The sequence below is a fragment of the Momordica charantia genome (genome assembly GCF_013281855.1).
Source record: "Momordica charantia cultivar OHB3-1 chromosome 10 unlocalized genomic scaffold, Mcharantia_2.0 BLBB01000010.1, whole genome shotgun sequence".
NCBI classification, from domain to species: Eukaryota; Viridiplantae; Streptophyta; class Magnoliopsida; order Cucurbitales; family Cucurbitaceae; genus Momordica; species Momordica charantia.
In genome coordinates, this window is record NW_028275158.1 from 21,940,326 (window position 1) to 21,950,257 (window position 9,932).

Here is a 9,932-nt window from a genome sequence, read left to right on the forward strand (position 1 = left end):
ATGTTAATTTTTAATAGAAAAAGAGAGAGTAGGACGTGACTTGTGCTTTATGTCTCTTATTTCTCTACAGAACATCCTCAATTCAGTGGCAGATTGATGCTATTTTTGTAATTTCATTTCAATTTCTAATCTCTTCTTTAATTTTCACTTTTTTAATTTGGGCAAATTTCTTTTAATTCCAACTAAAATTAAGTTCTAAAAGCTATCTCCAACTCATTAAAAGTACTTTGAAATGCAAATTAAAACGAATAAATTAACGAGCTAGATAAAAATAGTTATTAAGTTAATTTTTTTAAGACAAAAAACTCATTGAGGACTGATTTGAAAATCCCAAAAACATGAGGGGTGGAGGAAGAAAAATGTAAGTTGTCAGAACCTGTGACACTCTGACACTGACACAGAATTTTTAAATAAAATGGGAATGGAAAAGAAAATAAAAAAATAATATATCATATTAGAAAAAGGTTATTTTTTTATCCCAAAGTCTGCAGTGAATCATTCATTCATAATGACTAGCTTTTGGAAATGCATAGTATGAAAAGAGGATGCATGATGTGACATGTGCTGAATTGTATATATTATCACTGCTCTGCTCTCTGATTTCTGCCACTCCTCATCTATTTGGGTCCCACCTCTTTTTCATTTTCCCCCACACAAAATTATTTATAATTCCTACCCCTAACATTGCATCCATTAATTACTTAATTATTAAATTATTATTATTTTGAGTTAACAAATGACAGGGTAGGGAGGTACATACGTAGCTATACTTAGATTTACATTTTTATTACTGACATACTTAGTTTAAGGAGCCGAATTTGTTAATTTGAATATAATTTATAGTGGATAAGGTATTTATTACCTTTTTAAAATTGAAGATTTAAATTACCACATTGTATTTGTTGAAATATAAAAAAAAATGGTCCAATTTGATATCAAAATTCTAAATTCATCTATCAAACTATAAATTTAAGTGGCACTATGCAAGATTTTCAGGTCTTACTGACGCGAAGAATAGTCGGGAAATTTTTTAAAAGCGTTGGAAAATTTTCTACATTTTTGGTAAAAGCTAATACACTCCTGAGCTTGAGCATATTTCTAGTCAATTGATTTGGTGGATGCATATATTGATTCAGTAATGTCGGAGTGAAACTCAAACATTCGACCTTTAAAACAAATGTAATTACCATGTTTTTATATGATTTATTGGTTAGTTTGCGAGTCCGTTTTCTAATTTAGTTTCGAGAATGATATCAATTTTACTACTATTAAACTATAATTAAATTAAGTACGAAAATTAAACAATGATAGGATTTAGATATATTTTTTGGTGTCTAAACTTTGACATTATTTTATTGGTCTTTAATTACACTTTTAAATATCTTGGTTTTTGGTCCATGAATATTACATGAAAAATAGTATAATTATTAGTTTTGGGTTTTTTTTTTTGTTGCATTTAACAAAAAATTCATATGATATAACATAAAATTTGGGGCTGATTAGGGTTTAACATGAAAATTAATGAAAATAGAACAAATACAAGAAAAATAATTATATCAATCTATTTCACTATATATAGGGTATAAAATTATTTCTCATGCATCTACTTCATCTCGTACTACCATCTAACAAATACAACAACTTCTATTATCAAATGTCGTTGTCCGACAGTATGTTCTCGATTAATCTGGACCATCAACTTTTATAGTCGTAGCAGGATTTTCCGGTAATAGAAAGATCTGTGAAACGAGATTTTATGAAAGAAGAAAAAAGAAAATAAAATTGTTTAAGCGATAGATAATCCACATTAAAGGGACCATGGGCCACCATTGACATTCAATAAAATGCCAAGCATTATGGGGCCATGCCCATTTGTGGTAAAAATTGCTTTAAAAATTTTGGAAAAAATAAAGTTAATTTCAAACTTTCTACCAACAAAAAATAAAATAAAATAGCCCATCCACGTGACATATGGAAAGTTAATTGCAAATCAACCTTCTATTTTTCAAAATTTTAATATTATTTTTATAAACATGAAAGCAACAATACCTTGTTTCCATTTTCGTATCAAACAACTTTTTAAATTTGTTATTTAAAAAATAGAGTACTTTTTTAAGAATAGTAAAGTAACGATTTAGTCCCTCAACTTTAATTTATAATGATTTAGTTTCTATACTTTTAAATTTATTACAATTTAGTCTCTTAAATTTAGAATGTAACAATTTCGTCCCTTTAGTTTAAAATTTGTAACAATTTAGTCCCTAATATGTGGATGGATAAAATAACGGACTAAATATACTGCAAAGCCTCAACTCTAACATAATAAAAATCTAACACTTAATTTTGATGAGATTTTTCAACTAAAAGTGTTTTTTTAACAGAAAGAGATGAATTATAAAATAATAAGTAAAAAAACTAAATGGCCCATTAGTGATCCAGCTATGTGTTTCATGTTGGGCCGAACATAAAGAGAATTGGGCCTTTTCTTGAGACAAATTAAATTGGGCCTTAAAATCCGTCGTTAAGCCCACATTAGGAATACTAAGTTTTGGGCTCATTTTAGGCCCAACATCAAATTTCAAGGAATCTGGCCACTGCCGGCCGCTCCCGCCTTCTTCAATCTCCTTATCCAGTTTTTTTCCCTTTCCTTCGTGCGAAGCTCTAATGGCTTCGACTAGTTTCACCACTGCTCTGTGCTTCTTCTCCCAAAACCCCTATAAAAAACCTCGAGTTCTCTTCTCCGATCCTCTTCTCTATCACCAATGGCGTCGAATTCGCTTCCAATTCTATCGCTCTCACTTCCAGCGCCGGCCTCTCTCCTGCAACTTCTCGGTTCAGTTCTCGTTTCGCTCGCAATTGCTCCTCCAGCACCACTCCAGTACGCACTTTGGATTACGAGGTACTTCTTCTTTTGCGATTCTCTCTGTTTAGTTGCATGGAAAATCTAGGATTCTTTGTCGTTGAGGTACTCCGAAGTCTGTACTAGGTACCTTCAAAAGTTTTAGAGGTATTTCTCGAATAACGTTTTGCATTGCCTTCCAACAGCGAGAAGGATTGTATCATCAAAATTTACAAATGAAGAGAAATTTGCATTGTCTTTCCCATTCGTTATCCTTATAGACGACATATTTGATGAACAGACGTTGAGGAATTAGAGGTTACTGAGGCGAAGTTTTGTATGTAGAGGCATTGTGGACGCTGTGGTGAAAATTTGTTGTATGATGTGTTGAAGACATGTAAATAGTTATTGGCAATGAATAATCCACTTACATCAATTTAATGCATATTATATTTGAAAAAAATTGGTTCGTTTATCCTCTAATTATCTAACCCCCTAGGATAACATAAAAAATGGCAGAAAGAATCATAATAGTTGTTTTGCAAGCATGTCTTGTGGCCATTAGATAATGACTTCTTACATAATATATAAGCATTAGCTCTTTATGTTTCATGCTTAAACCCAATAAAGACGAGTCTCTTATTCACGGAGTATTTGGAGTTGTATTTTCTTTGCTCACCAGTCTTTCACCTTCCAACTTACTGGATTAATTTTCATGCAGTTCACCGATGGTTCTTCTGAAGTGGAACTGAGGTTACAACTTGGGACTCAAGAAATTCGTAGTTCAAAAGATATTTTTGTGGATGCAAATGAAACCTCTTTGACAATTAGAGTACAACGCACGGGGTCTATCATCACTCTTTTGGAAACGAAGCAACTATTTGAGAAGATAAAACCTTCAGAAACAATATGGTTTGTCTTTGTCATGGTAGATAACCTGCTACAACCGGTATGAATTTTCATGTCTAAACATAACATTTCTTATGTTGAACAGGTATATAGATGAAGATCAACTAGTTATAAATTTAAAGAAGCATGATTCAGACTTGAAATGGCCTGACATTGTGGAGTCTTGGGAATCCCTAACAGCAGGATCTACACAGCTTCTAAAAGGAACATCCATATATTTGATAGGGGATTCAACAGACATTAACCAAAAAGTTGCGCATGAACTAGCAGTTGGACTTGGGTATGGTGTTTCTATGTCTTGGGGTCATTTCCATTTTACAATATTGGTTGTCGTCAGTTTCCAGTTTATTTAAAACGACTGATTTTATGGTTTTCAGGTAGTGTATATTAACTGAATTGTGGCCTTCGTACCATACATGATATTAACTGAATTGTGGCCTTCCTTTGACTAATGCTCTTTTGAAATTACATTTGCATGCACTTGCATCTAATGTTATGTTTCCTCCCCCGCTTTCGTATCTACTTTAACAAGGCAATTATTTTATCTCAATATAGGACCTACTTTATCAGTTATCTTAAGCAAGCCAAAAATTAATTTCCACTTTTTAATTATTAACATCGAAGCTGATGAATCTATGCCCTTTCTAGAATTCTTCCTGCTAATTTTGTAAAACTTTCATCTGATAACTTTGATTTGTGTGATTCTCAGGTATACTCCATTGAGTACAAAAGAATTGCTGGAAACATTTTCCAAGCAGACCATTGATTCATGTAAGTACTATACTATTTACAACAAACATGGTTTATGCCATGAGCGCCTGTCAGGCTTATATACTTTTTCCCCTTTCAGTATTTAGGATTTTTAGAGATAGACGGCTGATTCCTTTGTCTACTAACAATTCAATAATATGGCCTATGTTGATTCTGAGATCAGACGTGCCATATACCTTTTACTTTTATATCGATTGAAAAAGAAAAATGGAAGACCCTCACAAAAGAATGTGAGCCGCCAAGCCAAGAGGGAAGCAAAAAAATGTACACACTAGATCTCCAACTTTTGGTAATAAAACATGAATGGTAGTCACAAAGTAAATTTGATTCAAGAGTCCAGAGGTAAGCGTTGAAGTGCATCAGTCCCGGATTCCCCATATAGCTTCCATCAAACTAAGTACCCCCAAAGATGTTTTCGTTCTCCTTTCCCACTATTTAAACCACTATTGTTGAAGAAGAAACCAAAACTCTGCCAAAAGTGATCCTACTCTCTAGACGTGAAAGGGCCCATAAAATATGATTCAATTTAGTACCATGCTCCTACACAAAAGCATCAGTTTGGATCAAGGACAAAAGAGAAGGCTCTCTGCAAAATGTATATGTTATTGATTCTGCAAAGAGCCGCAACTTGTTTGAGATTAAGGATCCTGACAATTTGAGAGACTAAAGACAATGGTCACTATATTTTTTGGTGGAAACTATCAATTGACGGTAAAAGGGAGACTACCTCCTCGATCTGACAATCCCAAAGTGCCCTATAAATGATAGACGAGACTAGAAGATTTTTGGAGATGGCTATTGTGTAAATCAAAGGGTACTGCAACTAATGGGAACTAATACGGATCCAACAATCCTGCGAAAACTGGATTCTTCTACCATCCTCTAAAGAAAAGTTAATGAAAGGGAGGAAACTTGGGAGAGAGGGAAATCACCTTCCAAGGACCTGAGAGTGCCCTTGGAAACTACCAGCACCTTAGCTGTGAGGATGAAACTTTGCTTGCAATTATCTAATGCAACAAAGCCTAAGGTTTTGAAGGGAACCTCCACAACCATTTTGAGAGAATGACTAGATTCTTGTTGCTTAAAATTTTCATTCCTAACCTCAGCCTCACAAGTTTTCAACACAGTGTTCCAATTCCCTAAGTGTGATCCACTCCTTCCCTATGAATCTTCGCATAAGAAATCTCTCATGTCCATTTTTAACCCGTCCTTAACTAATCCAAGAATTTTGAAGAGGAAGGAAATACAAAAAGATACTTCTAAGCACACTTAACTAAGGTGAGTGTTTCCCTTTTTGAGACGAAAGCTTTCCTCCAAGATGAAAGTCTCTATTGAATGTTCTCTATCAATCATTGGGTCCAGAAAGAGTTGACTATAGGATCATGGGATTGGGAATCCTAGATTAGTTAATCTTCGTCACAAATGATCCTGAAAAAACATAGCACTTCTCTCTATTAACTCATAGACAACATTAACTAGAACTTGCATGTTAATTAGATTTCGGAAAGACCCTTCATTCCTTGCACAAAAGAAGATAATGTCACTAGCAAACTTTACAGGGAGAGAGACGAATGTTATCCTGGTCAATCTTAAAGCCCTCGAAGCCCCCTGTCTCCATCCCCTTGTTAGGAACTGACTTAGAACATCAGCCACATTTATGAATGAAAAGGGAGAAAAAGGATCCGTCTCCGCTAGTTGCAAAAGGATTTTCCCTTGGTTTGCCATTAATTAAAGTCGATAAAGTAGTTGATCGTAAACGATTTCCCACATCCATTCTCCATTTGAAACCATTTTTTCCACAAAATTCCTAACTCATGTGGACGTAAGCCTTCTCGAAGTTTATCTTTAAAATGAAACTTCATTCTTAATCTGAATATTTTAGGGCCTCACCATCTATTTTAACTTGAGAATTTTGATAGGCCTAAGCCTCAATTTTATTTATCAACAATCAAGGGAGTTTAGAGAGCTCCCTGCCTCTCCCAAGTTCTCCGCAGAGAATTAATACCCTCCCTCACTACTCTTTCCCTTAGATATACCTATATGCATAACTAACAAATATTCTCTCAGGCCCACCCAAAGGTGCGTAATGCACCCGTTCAAACCGTCTCCCTCTTTCTCACTCGCTTACGTTGATACACTTTAGTAATATGGGGCAGACTCATAAATAGTAACAAATCTCAAGTTGTAATCTTCCTATCATTTCCGGGAATCTTTTCCTTCTACCATACTAAAAATCAACAGATTGTACTTCAGAGAGTAGGTTCCATCAGCAGTTAATTATAATTACTACAGTATTACAATTTAATTGCCAGCATTTCCCCTATGCTAACATCTAAGTTCCTATGATTTACAACTTCACCTTCAGATTTGATAGTTCTAACTCAGACTTGAGAAGCAAAATTGCGATACATACTTGAAATGACTTTTATTCCCGATTTTGCAGTTTGTTAACGACTGTAATCAATTCCAGGGATGCTTGCTGAAGGCTCTAATGCTGTAGCCCAAGCAGAAACCGCTGTATTAGAAAGTTTAAGTAGGTATGTCTAAAACTCGCCTTAATCTTCATGAATTTGGTTGATTATTAAAAAATGGAGGAAGAATATTCTTTTTCCTGCTGATTATGCAGCCATGTCCGTGCTGTTGTTGCAACACTAGGAGGTGAGCAGGGAGCTGCAGGTAGAACCGATGCTTGGAGACATCTTTATGCAGGATTCACTGTTTGGCTTTCACAAACTGAGGCTAAGGGTAAACATTCTTACATAGTTGCTGTTCCACTTCCATTTAATTCCAAAACGATCGTACCTATTTAGATTTTAGCGTTTCTTTTCCAAGTTAATGAAAATCCCATTTGAAATTTTTGACCGTGCAAACTTAAACTTTGGACACTGAGGCTCAAAGAGAAACATGATATCTAACAAGATCCTAAGCCACCTCCCAGGAACGTACCTCTCAACCCCTCTTATAATAATGGTCCTTGTTGTTCCTCTCAATCCACAACCCTCACAAATATAGCTAAAAAGCCCGCCCCCACAGAAAAACGGCCTTTATTCCCTAGATGGAGGATGAAGAAGATGCAAATTTCAATGAATATTCACTTGGAAATTTCCATGGTGGTTTTAAATGCAGATGAAAGTGCAGCTAAGGAAGAAGCTAGGAGACATATGCAAGACAGTAAAGTAGCGTACTCAAACGCCGAAGTTGTTGTTAAACTTCAGGGTTGGGACGATGCTCATTCCAAAGCAGTGGCTCAGGCAGCGTTAAGTGCCCTTAAACAACTTACTCTGTCAGACAAAAACCTTCCAGGTATACTTTGTTTACACGCAATAGCATTTTGCTGATACGGTCTAAGAATAATTGATCATCATGCTTCTCGTTCTTGGGGCTGCTGCTCGTCTTTAAGATTTGCAATTTATTTCATGCTTTTAACCAGATATTCGAATTTACTACAAAAAGTTTTTATCTCAGAGCTATTTGTGGGTTATTCTTGAATTTTATATACATTGCATTTTGTGATTTGTGTATTAGATTTGGATTTAGAAATTTGGTGTACCATGTTGTTGTAGAGAAGAAAAGTCTTTACATCCGATTGGGATGTCGCGGTGATTGGCCAAACATCAAACCTCCTGGTTGGGATCCTGCAGCTGATGACGCTACTGCCTGAGTACTTTTTTTACTACTGAAGGTTCAATCTCTTATCTCACATTTGTTACACTCCTAGGAAAAGAAATTTTATTTCCACTCTCAATCCTACCTTGCTAAAAAAATTTAACGGTTATGTTCAACCTGTAATTTAGCTGACAGATTGGAGGTAATCAAATCCCATCTTGTATTCTGTATATATATTTTATTATTCTTTAGGGAGAATCAAGTTATGAATTTTATTCCTCAAAAAGAAAAAAAATTATGAATCTTAAGCCCCTTTTGATAACAATTTTAACTAATTTACTTTTGGTTTTTAAAAATTGAGCTGGTATCAAAAGGACCTTAAAATTCATAATTAAAAAAAAAAAAATTCATGCATAAGGGTTGCCCGTTTGAGAGATGCAAAGTGAGACTGAAATACAAGGACTGATAAAACAGCCTAGTGTATAAGAACGAAAATTTACAAGAACAATATTCAAGAAAATAACAAACAATAAGAGTATATTCCGTTCCCTTTTATTGGGGGACGTGATAGACAAGATGGTTATGGTTGTTCTGACAGGTGGTTATGGTTGCGGACCATTGCAATAGGTCGGTCAGGTGCTCTAGACAAGATTCTTATGTTCCTCTCGAGTCTCATAGGTCGACATGAGTTAGGTCGGTATGTGTACTTTGTTCTTGGCATGAGTTAGACGTGAACCAAACTCATAGATCCCGCGATCCACCCAACAGCACGCAATTTCTATCTCCAACAACATACTTGTAACGAAACAATCGACGACACCAGATTTGCAACGACATCACGAGACTCACACGACGATAGCAATCCCAACTCAACTCCCCTCTATGCGACATCACGAGACTCATGCAAGTTCTATTTTAATAATTTAAATTTCAAAAATAATTATTTTAATTGTTGTTTTATTATTTTGCCACTTGATATTTGCTTACCTAATGCTCATCTTCAACTAGAGTAGTTTCAATACATGCTCGTATTAAGACGTTAATAGAGTAGTTTCAATACACGCTCGTATTAAGACGTTAATACAAATAGTAGAAATATTGTTTACAAATTATTGGAAAAAAAATAAAGATAAAGACAAATGATTTTTTTAATTTTTAATTTAGGGATTAAAATAGTTTTTCTGAAAGTTTAATGGTGAAAATTAAACAAATCTCAACTTAGATCAAATGAGCTTTTGAAATTTTAGAAACTATAATAAATCATGAAATTTCATAAATAAAAATGAGATTTAAACTTTTTTTTTATAAGCCTTTATATCTATTGAGTCCTTTCCAAATGTATTTTGATTTTATTTTTTAAGATAACTATTTTTGTTCTTGTCATGATTTTACCATTAATTATTTAACATACGGTTGTGATAGGTATTGAGTGAGTAGATTTTAAGTTGGAGAATAATAACGAATATAACTATGATTTTTTTTAGAGAATATATAGAAGTTTACAAACAAGATAAAATAAATTTGAAAGTTTATGGACTAGAACCACATTTTTAGAGTTAGAATTAAAATGGAACAAAATTTTGGAAGATTTGGAGACCATTTGTTTTACATTGCTGACTTTCATTTATATTGAGCAACTAAATTTTTTTCTTTATTTCTTCTTAGTTAGTGCGGTCGAGAAATTTGAATTTATGACCTTTTGATTAGAGACAGATATCAATTATCACTGAGTTAAACTTATCATTAAACTACTGTTAAGCAGAAAAAACTAAAATAATTTTTTTTTGTTTAATTTACTATTTTAGCC

General features: G+C 34.1%; 1 protein-coding gene across 1 annotated transcript; it reads left to right on the top strand.

Annotated features, from left to right (window-relative positions):
• Positions 1–2,649: 2,649 nt before the first annotated feature.
• On the top strand, positions 2,650–8,357 carry SKL2 (shikimate kinase like 2). Its single transcript, XM_022289576.2, is given in 9 exon segments — positions 2,650–2,712; positions 2,714–2,899; positions 3,561–3,751; positions 3,834–4,028; positions 4,458–4,519; positions 6,990–7,056; positions 7,146–7,264; positions 7,646–7,822; positions 8,083–8,357. Coding segments are annotated over 9 exon segments (1,143 nt in total). The 5' UTR covers positions 2,650–2,664; the 3' UTR covers positions 8,181–8,357.
• The last annotated feature ends 1,575 nt before the right edge of the window (positions 8,358–9,932 follow it).